The sequence below is a fragment of the Cricetulus griseus genome, chromosome 2, assembly GCF_003668045.3.
Source record: "Cricetulus griseus strain 17A/GY chromosome 2, alternate assembly CriGri-PICRH-1.0, whole genome shotgun sequence".
NCBI lineage: Eukaryota > Metazoa > Chordata > Mammalia > Rodentia > Cricetidae > Cricetulus > Cricetulus griseus.
In genome coordinates this window covers 35,780,214-35,794,136 of record NC_048595.1, presented here as the reverse complement: position 1 = coordinate 35,794,136, position 13,923 = coordinate 35,780,214, and the positions used below count along the sequence as shown (strand labels likewise).

General features: G+C 42.2%; 2 protein-coding genes across 4 annotated transcripts in view; one reads left to right on the top strand and one right to left on the bottom strand.

Annotated features, from left to right (window-relative positions):
• Positions 1–114: 114 nt before the first annotated feature.
• Ccdc17 (coiled-coil domain containing 17) lies at positions 115–7,576 on the top strand. Its single transcript, XM_035439694.1, has 13 exons — positions 115–2,695; positions 2,742–2,837; positions 2,939–3,110; positions 3,190–3,352; positions 3,436–3,513; positions 3,595–3,713; positions 3,933–4,043; positions 4,208–4,347; positions 4,450–4,544; positions 4,687–4,890; positions 5,016–5,217; positions 5,285–5,395; positions 5,560–7,576. Exons 1-13 carry the CDS (start codon positions 2,516–2,518, stop codon positions 5,692–5,694), a joined length of 1,806 nt encoding a protein of 601 aa, XP_035295585.1. The 5' UTR covers positions 115–2,515; the 3' UTR covers positions 5,695–7,576.
• The window catches only part of Nasp (nuclear autoantigenic sperm protein), a 22,211-nt gene continuing 15,439 nt past the window's right edge, over positions 7,152–13,923 (bottom strand). For all 3 annotated transcript variants that reach the window (XM_035439689.1, XM_027402552.2, XM_027402553.2), the window contains 9 exons: positions 10,685–10,764; positions 10,253–10,338; positions 10,070–10,143; positions 9,508–9,696; positions 9,242–9,408; positions 8,613–8,669; positions 8,451–8,528; positions 7,691–7,819; positions 7,152–7,364 (listed from right to left, as the gene is read on the bottom strand). In XM_035439689.1, the coding sequence (XP_035295580.1) occupies positions 7,263–7,364; positions 7,691–7,819; positions 8,451–8,528; positions 8,613–8,669; positions 9,242–9,408; positions 9,508–9,696; positions 10,070–10,143; positions 10,253–10,338; positions 10,685–10,764 (962 nt within the window). In that variant the 3' untranslated portion in view covers positions 7,152–7,262. The remainder of the gene's footprint in view (positions 7,365–7,690; positions 7,820–8,450; positions 8,529–8,612; positions 8,670–9,241; positions 9,409–9,507; positions 9,697–10,069; positions 10,144–10,252; positions 10,339–10,684; positions 10,765–13,923) is intronic.

The following is a 13,923-nucleotide window of genomic DNA, read 5'->3' as shown; positions in this document are numbered from 1 at the left end:
AAGTCTGGGAGAAAACTGAATTCAGCCCCACCTGAATTCCTTTTCATTTCAGCAAAAACTCTTGATGCAGAAGAACCTGTGCAATAAATTATTCATAATAAACTACATTTTCTTTCCTGAAGGATTTTTTTTTTTTTTTTTTTTAAGTGCCCAGAGTTTACCAATGTGGTTTAACAAGAACTGGATACATGAGGAGTGAATGAACTGGGGCTGGCCAGTGGCCAATGAAGTAATTGTTTTAGAAAAGATGGAACCTCAGACTAAAGTTTTATAGAACTAGCATCCTTTGGCTGTAGCTATGAGATACAAGTTGATAAGACAGGGAGATGAATAATATCTAAATCTGATATTCAAAAAGAAAATGTAGTGTGGGCTCAGCCAGAGGTAAGCATAGCAGGATTTCCACTGCATTATAAAGACCAGAAGGTAGACTGTAGAAGAGTGTATGACGGCCTGTGCTGCTTTTAATACAATGAATTGAGCCATTTGCAAATCTTGAAGGATGACAGTTGAGATGGAGCCGTGAGAATTGTTGACTGGGGCTAGTAAAATGATTAAGGCACTTTTCCACTAAGTTTTACAACTAGCATTCAATCCCTGGGACCATGAGGTGGAGGAACTTATTCCCACCACTTGTTCTCTGAGTTGTGCTGTGGAATAATCCCTTTGTACACTGTAAAGATTTGTGGCTCTGACTGGTTTAGTAAATGAGCTGACTGAACAGAACAAGGTTAGGTGGGAAAGGTACAAAGCCACATAGACAAAGCATAGGTAAGAAATGTTTTAAATGTAAGAATTAGGTAGTAACAAGCCTAAGTTTATAAATCATTTTAATCATTTATAAATAATATTTGTCATCTGTGTTTATTTGGAAGCTGCTTGGGGGACAGGAAAACACCAATAGTGTTGTATATGTGCACATGGCATACACATGAAATGGATAGAGGCTGGAACAGTGGCTTAGTGTTTTAGGAGCACCTACTGTTCTTGCAGAGATCGAGTTTTTGGTTCCACACCCATGTCTATTTTAGAGCCACTAAGATGGCTCTGAGTAAGATTGAGACAAGTTTGATTCCTGGCAGCCACATGATAGAAGTAGCCAGCTGACTCCCTCAAGCAGTCCTTTGACCTTCACATGTCTTGGCATGCATATGCTTACTGACATGTACATATATGCACAAACTAAATGTCTTAAGGAAATTTGCAGGTAGGGATGAAGCTCATTGGCAGAACACTGGAATTACATATCCAAGGCTCTGGATGTAATATCTAGAACCACAATACATCAACCTATGAAGGATAAGTTAGCAGTTTCAGTATAATACTAATTTCTGAGTCCTGATGTAAACATTAAGAAAATACGTGCTGGAATTGGAGGAAAGGCCCAGTAGAGTACTCACTGGCTACTCTTTCGGTGGTCCAGGGTTTGAATGCAAATAGCAGCCATAACTATAGTCCCAGGGTTTCCAGCTTCTAGCCTCAGGAACTGCATACATATTCAGTGCACAAATATACATGTAGGCAAAATATCCATACACACAACAAAAAAAGAAAAAGTACCTTTACATCAATGAATTACAAATGTTGCTGGAAAAAAATCAAACTTGGGGTTGAGAAGTGAATAGTGATTAAGGCTTAACCACTTACTAGTTCGTTTTGTTTTCAAAACATTTCTAAATTTATTTTTTTTTCCTGTTGGAATTAAGCTGCATTGAGTACATACTATTAAGACACGTTGTAACTTGTCCCTCATACTTGGGATGTTTGGGGACAAACACCTTAAACTCCCTATCTTGTTTAGGAAAGGAGTGCTTTGAAAACTTCTTTATAGATTTGTATGGAATTGAAGGTAATTTGACCAATCTTTGATTTCTTTATTGCATAGATTTTACACTCCCCAACCTATCCCGCAGTTTTCATTTCTTCTCTGTCTACAGCTGGAAAAACAGGAGTCCCAGGATGGGAGTTAGAGACAGCTACATTATTTGGTGGGTTAATTTTGTAAAGGGTTTGTAGAGGTTTGTGTAGTGTTCTGTGAGCACTACCTTGTGTGGAAAAGATGGCTTCCTGGCAGAATGTAACTTCAAGAGTTCCCTGCAGTGAAGAATAGTATTAACTTGAATTCTATCCACTTCAGAGAACAGCAGTGATACAAACACTTGCCTGAAAGATGCTGTGAAATGACCAAACTGATAAAAGGCCCAGCTAGACGAAGAGGCTACTTTTTCTATAGGCAAGGAAATCAAAGCTGCTGCCACAGACTTGTCCAAACTCAAGCAGTGGGTGGAACAAGCTGTGTTTCTCAACTGGGGCTCCTCCCAAAGGTGACAAGACCTGCCTAGGCCTGTACTTGCTGTCAAGGGAGCTAGAGCACCTCCCCAAACAAAAACAAATTTGAAGATCTTGAAGATCTAGTAGAGTTCGCCTTTTGGCCTTTTCTCTCTTCTTGTGCTGCTCCTTTGCCACATCCTCTGAAGGACTGATTCCTGCTGGTTTCAGTAACGGATCCCATCCCATGGCCAATTACTCTAGGGAGTCAGGATTTCTGCCCTGTGAGTCCTGTGATATGGTTTTCAGCTCCTGGGCTTTGTTGGCCACCCACACACAGCGATTCTGCATTGGCCGGATGACTCCGGAGGTGACACATGGAACACAGTCTTCAGTAGCTATGGAACAAAGGGGCACCAAGGTAAGAGTCACCTATGGCTTTGGCTAGGTTCCCAAACAAGCAGGATTCTCAGGAGTCTTCATCTCCCTGCCCCCAGATTACTGCACAAGAACAGAGCCATTCGGAGCACGAGGCTAGCAAACCAGCTCTAAAAAGGTTGACAGAGGAGGTACACACCCACCTACACCCAACGTAGCTACAAACTTCGTATCTGTAGATACTTGCGGGAGATCACCCACATCAGAAACAGCGGGTTCCCGTTACCTGCAGGTGCAGTTGCTGAGGCTGTCCCTACAGGAAATGCGTCTCTGGGCGACTGAGGGTCTCACCTCCCAGACTACAGGAAGCCCTAGCGAAAGGCTGCAGGCGCTGCAGGGAACCCGCGCCAAGCGCGTGGCTGAGACAGAAGCGCACAGCCGGGCCCTGGAGCGCCGCAGCCAGGGTGAGAGGGAGGGAGGGACCGACGCTGGGCCTTCCCGCTGTGCTAGGACTCATGCTAACTCGGCCCCTGTCTCCCTCAGATCTAAAACGGCGTCTCCTGGGCGTAGCGGGACTCAGGGGAGGATTATCTGCCCCATTCGGCCTGGAGCGCGAGCTCCGAGAACTCAGGGCCGAGGCCGGCCGCACGCGGGCCGCTCTGCAAACGCTGGCAGCTTGCTTCTTGGCGCTCCAGCCACAGTCAAAGTGAGGCTCCTGTGGAGCCTTGAGGGAGCGCGGGTGGGGCGGGGTCTAGGGCGCGGGTCAGTGACATCATCTCTCCGCGCCAGGATCCAACAGAATTGTTTTCAGGAGTTGTGTTCCCCATCGATATCGGTGAAGCCAGGAACGCTTCCCGCAGAGATCCAGTGAGGTCCGGGCACGTGGGGAGCGAGGGTAGGAGTGGGAGGCTGTTCAGTCTGGGGAGATTGCTTTCTGCTGCTTGCTAGGGCCCTACGTGAGGCCTACGTGCGCGGTGGAGGCCGGGACCCCGGAGTTCTGAACAAAATACGGCAGCTACAAGCGGAGGCTTCAGCCCTGGAGTTGCAGCGTTCGCAGAACCGCAAGGGTGAAGAGAAGGGTTCAGCCTAGACGGCCTTTGCACACTGAGCTCCTAGACTTGGGATGAGAAAAGGGTGTGCGGGAGGAGGGCACCACTAGCAGGGGAGCTGCCTAAGGTCAAGGTAGAAAACCATTATCAGCTGACAAATCCTGACTTGTGCAGAAAACCTTAATGTTGGAGAACTACATAAAGTAAAGAATGATACGCCACTTTAATTCTTCTCAGATAAAGCAAGTGCTGCCTCTGAGGAGCTTCTAGTGGTGGAAGCCGAAAACCGGCTCCTGGAAGCAGAAATCCAGGCCTTGCAGAATAAAGGCCTGAGTCTGGAGCCCTGGGGTCAGTAAAAACCCAACCCATGCCTAGAGAATGAGGCCCATGTCTGTGTCATTGGTTTGTGTCTATGTAATGCCTATCCTTGTGTCTTTGGTATATGGCCCTGTAGTATCCTGATTTCTTGTTTCAGCTTCCTCCAGCTCAAGCCAACTTTTTTTTTTTTCTAGGACCCAGGGAGCACCACCTCCTAGATCTCTGGCCACACCTGAGTAGACCGGGTGATAACTCCCTCCTCCTTCCACCAGTTGCACCTGAAATGCCACCACTTGCCAGTTCCACAAATGTCCAGAACTTCCTTGGCACTTCTGTGAGGAAGCTGGAAGACTGGGTTGATGGTTGGCAATCCTGACATGCAGTTTGGGGTGCATGGGCAACTTGCAGTTCTGTATGGTTTAATTCTTGTCCACAGCAGCTTATTAATGGAACGATGACAAGGAATTTAGGTCTGGATCGCCACATCCAACCACCATCTGGTGTTCTAGGCCCTGCACCCTATGATTCTGGGTGAGGCCTGCTCCCTCCTTCACAGTCTCTTTAACTCAGCCACTACTGACATCTAAGGAGACCCCCAAGAGCTATCCAGGGTTGGAGTAATGGCTGGGGGAAGGCATTTGGTGTTTTGTGTTGTCACATTCATATTCTTCAGGGCTGGCCTTGTCATTTTCTATGACTTCCTGTGTGGCCTTGAGCCTTCTTGGGTTTGGGTACAGCTAAAGACAAGCTTGGCCCGTGATGGACAGGAAACAGGAGGGACCACAGCATTGCCTCCAGCCCTTTGCATACCACCACCTTCACCTCCTGGACCTATGGGCAACTGTGCCATCCTTGCAAGCAGGCAGCCTGTACCCAGGTCAGTAGGTATCATGAAGGCATCATCGCATTGTTTAATTGGTACACAGGGGCCTTTGGACCCGAGGGCTGAGTCCTACAAAATCCCTAGGAAGGTCTTACATCATGCCTCTGGTTGTTCTACAGGTTGCCTCCATCACCACTGGTATCTTTGATCTGTGAACTACAGGCATGGCAGGGAGTTACATGGACACCACAACCAAAGGCTTGGGCTTCACTATCACTATTTGACCAAGATAAGCAGATGCTTAGTGGTCGTTGGCGCCTCCCATTTCGGGGTCTTCCTAAGGCCAACCTCAGACTTGGCCAGCTGAATGAGATTCCCCAGGTGAGTGCAGAGGATAGGAACTGAGTCTACTCCAAGATTCAGCTAGTTACTGCTTACCCTCTCCCAGGCAGGTCAAGCTGAGCTCTTTCTGAGGCTTGTGAATGCAAGAGATGCAGATGTGCAGACACTGCCAAAGATCAGTCCAGCAAGTGCCCACGAATACCAGTACCCACCACTGGTAAGAGTCCACTGCAGCTAGGAAGTATGACTGATGAGCTTCTGTTAGCTAACCAGCTTCTATTAGCTAGTATTTGATCCTTAAATTTTACCCAATTAATAACATGGGGCAGAAACAGAACTTTTGGTTTAAAAAAAAAATCCCTACCTTTTCATCTTCTATAGGTATCCAATTCATCTTCATTGGAAACCAGTTCCTTCACCCACAATTCTGGATTTGCTGATCCTCAACCTCCCACAGAAAAGGATTTTATCAGTGTCAAGAATAAAGATGAGCATTTGAGCCCTTACCAGTTTTGACCCAAACCCGTAAGGTTTTTGAGGTTGAAGGCCCATTTCTAGACCTGCAGCTTTTCTAATGAGGTCTCAAAGTAACCATAAACTCCTACTAAGCAAGCTGGGTATTTTTTCCTGCTCCCATTTCCTTTTGTAAAGCAGATAGAGTAAATGATTTCAAACATGCACAGAAATAGCCTGGCATTCAAGTCTCTGAAAATAGCTAGGCTTTACTAAAGCCAGCTTTATCAGCAAACTTCACTCCACTCACAGCTTCCTGCGGACTTCTACACAGAAATCTATCCACGATCTCAAGCTTCCAGCATACAGGAAACTCCTGAAGATTGAGATTCCAAGGTCCATCTTAGTCCACTTATGTTCCAAGCAAGCAGGGGATCATGTACTGGAATTTTGGACCCAACTACAGATCCAAGCAAGCAGGGGATCATGTACTGGAATTTTGGACCCAACTACAGATCCAATCAGCAAAGATCCTGTACTGGTATTATCAAGTCTGTTCCAACTGGAAAGTCAATGGGGAGAAACACTTTAGGTTAATACAAAGACATCTCAAGAAGACACTTCAAAGTCAGGGTGAGCCAAGCTTTAGTGACTATCCCAGAGAGTTTGAAAAGTAACTGAAAAACTGTCATTGAACACAATACCATCCTCAACACTATACTGGCATTTTAAAGACCCTGTATAAGGCAGCTCAGAAAGGATCTGTTTCTGATTCATACACCCTGATTGTCAGAGCCCAGGAGGATAGCATTAGTATCTGACCACGATCCCTCAACTAGACACCCAGAACTGATAGAACAGCTTGCCACTCTACCTCAAACCCCACAAAGAAGTACCAGGCTACGCAGGAGCCGCCTTATAAGGTCTCTGAAGTGTAATTCCAGAACAAGGTGGGGCTGGTGTTTTCAATTAACGTATTTATTTTTATAAGGCAAAATTGCAGACAATATAACAATTCTAATTATTGACATGCAGAAAAGAACAGACTTTGTCCAGCCAGATTCTTCCCCGTGTCCGTACCTCAACCTGAGCCTTTCCAGTCAGAACTCATGCCTCTGATTTAAAACACCGTTTTCCTCAGGGATTACTTCCCATGTATCCAACAGTTTTTCCCAGGACGGGATTATGGCCTGAAATAGGTACAACACAAGACCTGGTTCATATTCCATCATTTTCAGCACCAAACATTTCTACAAGTCCTTGTTTGGCAGACAAGGAAAGTATGAAAGTATGCAAGACACCTGAATACAGCCAATTATTTGGAAATAGAAACATAGCACCAGAAGATGAAGGAAGAGCTTTTAGCCATACTTTTGATCACCTCTATATTAGACAGGAAGTAGGTTGTTCAACAGCAATACACACACACACAAAAAAAACACATACATACACCATAAACAGAAACCTAATGGCCCAAGGAATAGATTCTGCCAATATTTAAGAAAAAAGCCATCAAAGCCTTAGCTGTTGCCTACAATCTTTATTGAAGTTATACAAAAAGAATCCCCAAAAGTGAAAAAATACATTATGTACAAAACCACTTTCCCTCGGGAGAAAGGTTCTGCTCCCTCTTAACATGCAGTGCCTTCAACTGCAGCTGCAGTGCTTTCTACTGTAGTTGCAGACTCCACTGTCCCCTCTTCCTTTGCCGAGCTTTCAGCCTGATTCTCAGCCTGAAAGACAAAGAGCCTAGGTATAACTAACCCTGACATATAACAGAACAGGCTTCAGTCATAAGTAAAGATATAAAGATAAGGCTGGCATAGCCAGCAGTTGACAGATTTCATGGAACGATCAAGTAGACAGAAATAACCAAATAGTCTTGCTGATCTGGAGCCTTTCTATACATTCATTAGAATAATAAATACAATGCATCTGTCAGACATCCTATTACTTCATCAGTACAATCATTTTCTGTGTGTGTCCCATATGCAGTGAAAGCCTGGCTTCATCTAAGAGCAACAGATGAGGCAAGTGGCCATGTCTTAAAACTACCCACCTCAGCCTTCATGTTTTCTGAAACTTCATTTCTACTGGGGACAGCATCCCCACTGCCTCCATTCAGCTCTGGCTCTTGTTTGGCTTTCTTTGCATCATCTTTCCGGGGGCTCTCTTCCTCTGGTTTCCTCTAAAGATAGAATTGTGAATGAAGGATGGCTTCATATTTTAAGACAATTGCAAAATAATCCCACAGCCCCTGCTGTGGTGCAAATGTACTGAACATCCTGACCCTCAGACTCTATGGATCGATCTACTCTCTAGTTACAAGCAATGCTGAGACCACTACATAGAGGAATAAACAGGTTATGTCCTAATGTATTCTTATCTTAAAATTTCCCTAGTTGGGATACATGGAATTCGTAAGGATTAGGTGTATTAAGCTGAACAGTAAAGGAGTACAAATAGGTTACCTATTTTCAGTCAGTAAAGACAGAAGTGAAGACTTACCACACAGGGAAAGATTATTGATTGGCACTATTGGCAAATAGACTTGCTACTGAAGAAAACCAACCAGATCCTAAAACATACTCCTCTAATCAATCCTCTTTAGCATGTCAAGAAGCCATGAGTTTGCTAGGTAAGGTACTCTAAGTGAATACGGCCTGTGCAAAGCCTTAGCTCTTTTGAAAGTGAGTGTTCTACTGTACCACTAAAGACGGTCATTCAATTACTTGCTAGGGTATTATTTCAAACTTCATACCCTGAAACGCAGGCTGGGGGAAAAGGTTTAAAAGTAATTTAATACATGTAAATTTTACCTTCTTTCTGACAAGATGAGAAATATCAGTCACACAATTTGACGAGGAAGCACCATCTGTTGGTTTTCTACTGGCAATCTGGCAAAAATAAGCCTTTGTTATTAGCAATTTACCAAAAACCTTTGACTCATAGTAGATTTATTGAAAAAAACCAATACAAACCATGGAGACTGAGGCACCAGCTCCACTAGGAGTGAAACCTGAAGAAGAACTCTCCACCTATGACATAGACACAAGTAAGTTGCAGCACAGAACCCTAGCCACCCAGGCTTAAGTCACATAACACAAGCACTTGATAAAAAGCATAGCATCAGCACCACGGCAAGGCCATCCACACTAAGACCAAGAAACTCAAGAGTAGGCATGGAAACTAAACCCTTCATGGTCTATTTCCAACACAGAACAATCCCTAACATGCCAATGACTCAATGACTAAAGCCTTTTCTATATGGTATTGTCAAAAACATTTTTACACACAGACGACATAATATTTACACAAAAGGTAAAGAAATGTCCATGGTCACACTAAGTAGCAGTCAAAGATTTTAAACAAGTCTGTTTACATACACAGCAGCTTTCTAACCACTGTACTATTTGGTACGAGTTGAGATGAGCTCTCATTGTGATCAACCCCCTCATGAGTGATGGTGCAGGCCTTTAATCCCAGCACTCCCAGCACTCAGGAGACAGAGGCAGGCAGAACTCTGTAAGTTGGAGGCTAGCCGGATCTACTTCTAGGGCAGTCACTGAACCATAGAAGTATGTTATTTAGAAAATAAAACTCAACAAACCAGAGTAGCTTTCAAGGCCAGTTCAGCTACATTCCCACTACGCTGAGACTCCTTTGCATCTTCTATCTTTTCTCTAATTTCAGGTAGCAGTTCTTTCAGCTCCTCAATTTCTTTCTCATATTCAGTAAATGATCCTTCAGCCTCTTTCATCTGCTCATTTAGTACAGCTACAAAGAAAGGCTTAAATCATTAATAACAAAAGGACCCATTTTCCACACAGTAAATTGCTACATCATCTAAGCATGAAGTAGCTGCTGTTCACTCACCCATTCTCTTCTCAATGACTTCAATAGATTTGCCAAACTGTGCCACTGCCTCATCATACTGAGAGTTGTAACCATAGGCCAAACCCAACTGGTAGTGAGTCTCTGCTAGGAGACGGTCATGGGCTTCCAAATACTGTTCTTGGAGGCTTAGACAAGCCTGAAACTCCTCCACAGCTTGGATATAATTCTCTAATGAAGACAGAACAATAAGAATTATACAGCATTTAATATAAAGCACTTTCAGAATTTAGTTCAGGAATGGATTCTCATTTTACATTCCTTTCTATCTCTCCCTCCTCCCTTTTTCTCCCTCTTTTCAAACAAGGTCTCAATTTACTTCTGGCTGGTCTAGAACTATGTGACCATGCTGGTCTTGACCTCAGAGATCCACCTGTCTCTGCCTCCTCCATCCTTGGTTTAACAGGGAGGACAAACCACTACAAACCTGTTCACTGCAATAGGTAATATAAGGAACTCAGACCTTCAATTCTTGTGTCTATAGAAACAGGAGAATGGGGACATTTGGGGAAGTTAGGAGACAGCAAAATGGAAAATGCATTACCAGATTCAACACTAACTTCTCCAAGTTTAAGATGGGCTTGTGCAGCATAAAGCTGGGCTTCTTTTGTTTCTTGCCTAAAAAGAAAGATTATTAGTAAAGCCCTAAAAATAATTGTCTGATCCTAAAAAAAAGTGCTTTCTATTTTCACCATAAGTCCACAGCTAAAGGCACCAAGAGTTTTACCTTTTAAAAATGATCTTTGCTAAATCCAGCATATCCCAGGCAAGTTCCAGGTTCCCAATCTCCTCCTCTTCATTTTCTTGAAGAGACTTAAGCAGATAGAAATCATTGGCATTAGACAAAAGCACAAGACAGGCAGAGATCTTGAGAATAAATCTTAATACATAATTTACTATAATTTGAAAAAGCTGGTTGCACTCAAAATGCAGCCCTTCTCCCCAAAACTTACCAAATGGGCCACCTACTTAAAGGTCTCTAATTTATGTCACCTTATGTCAGTGAAATAATCACAGTGTTGTATTTCATCTCATGATGAATAAAGGATCTCTAAGCCCTAGCCAAGAACCAGCCATCTACAGTAACCTTTCTTATACCAGTTATGGATTCATAACCCTATGGTAAGAAAGTTGTTATGGTACTGAAGGAATAACTTACCTTGTTTTCAAGAACCGATTCAGTTGGTGTTTCTTCAGCCTTGTCATTTTCTTTGTCGTCGTCTTCTGAGCCTTCAGTTTCTACAAACAAAAATTCCTCAGTATTGAGATGTAACTAAAGGTATTTTCTGTTTGGTCAGATTCTGATAAATATCTGTCAACTTACATTCTAAGACAGAATAGGAAAGAGGCTACATCCAACTCAGCATGTGATCTGAAGTTAAAATCAGTAGTTACCATCTAATTCAAATTTAGGCCAGTCTATTCATCAAAATGCCAGCAGTTTAAAGACTGAGGATTTTCTTATAAAGTAAAGCCTTCCAACAATCCTGCATCTACTCAGTAGACAGCTTTTAGTCATTTAAGACAATCATATTAAATCACTCCAGTCCATTCAGAACAATAACCAAAAGACTAACTTTCCTATAAACTATGGGGAAGGGACATATGTCTTGCAACAACTCTCCCCAAAGAGCAGGTCACATAGACTCTAACAACCTCAAAAAGATTGGGAATGAACAAGCCAGTATACTAAAGGTTTCATATAAGCCGGGTAGTGGTGACATATGCCTTTAATCCCAACAGAGGGAGACAGAGGCAGGTGGACCTCTGTGAATGAAGACAGCATGGTCTACATAGCGACAGAGGAAAGCCAGGGTACACAGAGAAATTCTGGTTTAAAAAAAAAAGTCAAAATAAACACACAATATATTTCATTTAAATGTGTAGCCATACCTACACCTATTTTGATATATAATCATAAGTCAATTGTCCAAAGAACAAGCTTTTATAATAAATTATTATTGTTAAGCCAACTAAAATCCAAAATGCCAGTCAGGCACTGTTGGCACACACCTTTAATTCCAGTACTTGGGAGGCAGAGACAAGCAGAACTCTGAGTTCAAGGCCAGCCTGATCTACAGAGCAAAATCCAAGACAGTCAAGGCTGTTACAGAGAAACCCGGTCTCAAAAAAAAAAAAAAAAAAAAGCCAGCTTTTTCAGTTGATACAATATGATCAATTCAAATAGATTAAGTATGTACTCATTAAACTAGGTGGGGTTTTCTTTTTTATTTTTCTTTTCTTCTAAGATGCATTCTGCCTGCATGTATGCCTCCACAGCAGAAGAGGGTACCATACATACCTCATTATAAATGCTTGTGAGCTACCATGTGGTTGCTGGGAATTTAATGTCACAAGAGCAGTCAGTATTCTTAACCACTGAGCCATCTCTCCAGCCCTCTTTTGTTTTTTTGTTTTTCTTTTTAAAGAGACAAAGCCCTACTATATAGCCCAAACTAACCCCAGAGACCAAGAATCAGCAATCCTTCTGCATCTCCCTAGTAGCTGGGAGTACAAAACTGCCAGCATGTTCAACCTTTTTAACTCCAGCAAAAAAAATTGCAAATGTCATCACTCATCAACCCATTAAGGGAATGGAAACATGTCAAATAAGCCTTAGCATCTCTTCTGTTGTTTGAGTCCAGGTCTAATTTGGTTATTCTTAAACTTGACATGTATACCAATCTGGCTTCAAACCCAGAGATCTGCCTGCCTCTGCTTCTCAAGTGCTGACTAAACACCTGTGCCACAATGCCTGTGTGAGCCAGGTTAAATGTCAGCAGTTTTATCTGAATCACAATGAAAACAGGCATGGAAAATTTTTATATATTGCCATTTATTAGCACAAACCAATAGTACTTGAACTATTTGTATATAACAACCTAATTAACAACTATAGCAATGAGACATTTAACCAAAAGGTTCATGTTTTTTGTGTGTAAGTTTGAGTCCATGGAGAAGTCAATGTCAGATGTCTTCCTCTACCACTCTCCAACCTTTTTTCCTGCAACAATGTCTCTCACTGAAACTGGAGCGCCACAACTAGCTGGTTATCAATTTCCCAGATATAAAAAGGCTCTCTTATTTTGTTTCTGACTATGCAATTCAGTGGTTCTGAAATAGAGCTGCCAAAGCATTTTTTTAAAAAAGATTTTAATTGTCTTTCTTTGTATGCAAACACCTGTGGAGACCCAGAAAAGCGTGTCAAATGCCCGGGAGATGGAGTTATAAGCAGTTGTGAGGTGACTAATGTGCTGGAAACCAAACAGATCCTTTTTAAGATCAGAATATGCTCTTAACAAGTGAGCCATCTATCCAGCTCCCGAATTATGTTTTTCACTAGTTCCCATAATTTTAGACTAGATGTTCATTTTAGTGAGTCCACCCATCCTCCTACATTAATCCAACAGTGCAGAAGTAGATACATGTACTATCACAATACACTTAAAAATTTGTTTATTCAGAGCTGGAGAGATGGCTCAGTGGTTAAGAGCACTGCCTGCTTTTTCTGTAGGTCCTGAGTTCAATTCCCAGTAACCACATTGTGGCTCACAACCATCTGCAATGAAATCTGGTGTTTTCTTCTGTACATAATAAATACATAATAAATAAATCTTAAAAAAAATTCATTCATTTGTTTATTTTTACACTTTAAAAGCTGTGTGGTGACAACACACCTTTTGATCCCAGCACTCAGAGGAAAGTGGCAGGTAGATCTGAGTTAGAGGCCAGCCTGGTCTACAGAGAGTTCCAGGAAGCCAAAGCTACACACAGGAATCTGTCTGAAAAAAAACAAAACAACTAAAAAATTATTTAACCAAGGCCAGGCATGGTGCCTCACGTAATACCATAACTTGGGAGGCCAAGGCAGAAGGATCACTAATAGTTGGAGGTGAACAATGGCTACACTTTGAGTTATTAGTGAAACTAGGTAATAGTGTGAGATGCTCTCAAAAAAAAAAAAAAATTATAGACATCTAAAGCCATTTTATTACTTTGAATTTTATAGCAAATTTGTACATTAAACTTCTAACAATGACCTGATAATAGTGGGTTTCTCTTAAGAAATCTTAGGGAACAGTAGAGATGAACTAGGTTAATAAGTCAGTAATTTAAAACTGTCCCAAACTTGGTAACCAGTGATCAAGCACTAATGAGAATGTGACAATGTCATCAGCAAACAAATGTAAGTATTTTTTAAGCTTTTTGAAAATGGAGTATTAATAGTGATATGCATATTCCATTTTTCTGTTTTATACCATTTGTCTGATACTGTGATATCTTAAAACATGAAGATATCAAATCCAAAATGAGAAATTAAAAAAATTATACTAAAAATAAGCCATGTGTGATTCTCCCATCTGTAATCCCAGCACAGAGGGCACTGAGGCAGGACTG

Excerpts from the sequence above, each read along its gene's own strand:
- Ccdc17 (XM_035439694.1), top strand. The coding sequence starts at position 2,516 with ATGGCCAATTACTCTAGGGAGTCAGGATTTCTGCCCTGTGAGTCCTGT. Across the intron at positions 4,348-4,449 it reads AGAACTTCCTTGGCACTTCT|CAGCTTATTAATGGAACGAT; the intron begins GTGAGGAAGCTG and ends TCTTGTCCACAG. Across the intron at positions 5,218-5,284 it reads AGCTGAATGAGATTCCCCAG|GCAGGTCAAGCTGAGCTCTT; the intron begins GTGAGTGCAGAG and ends ACCCTCTCCCAG.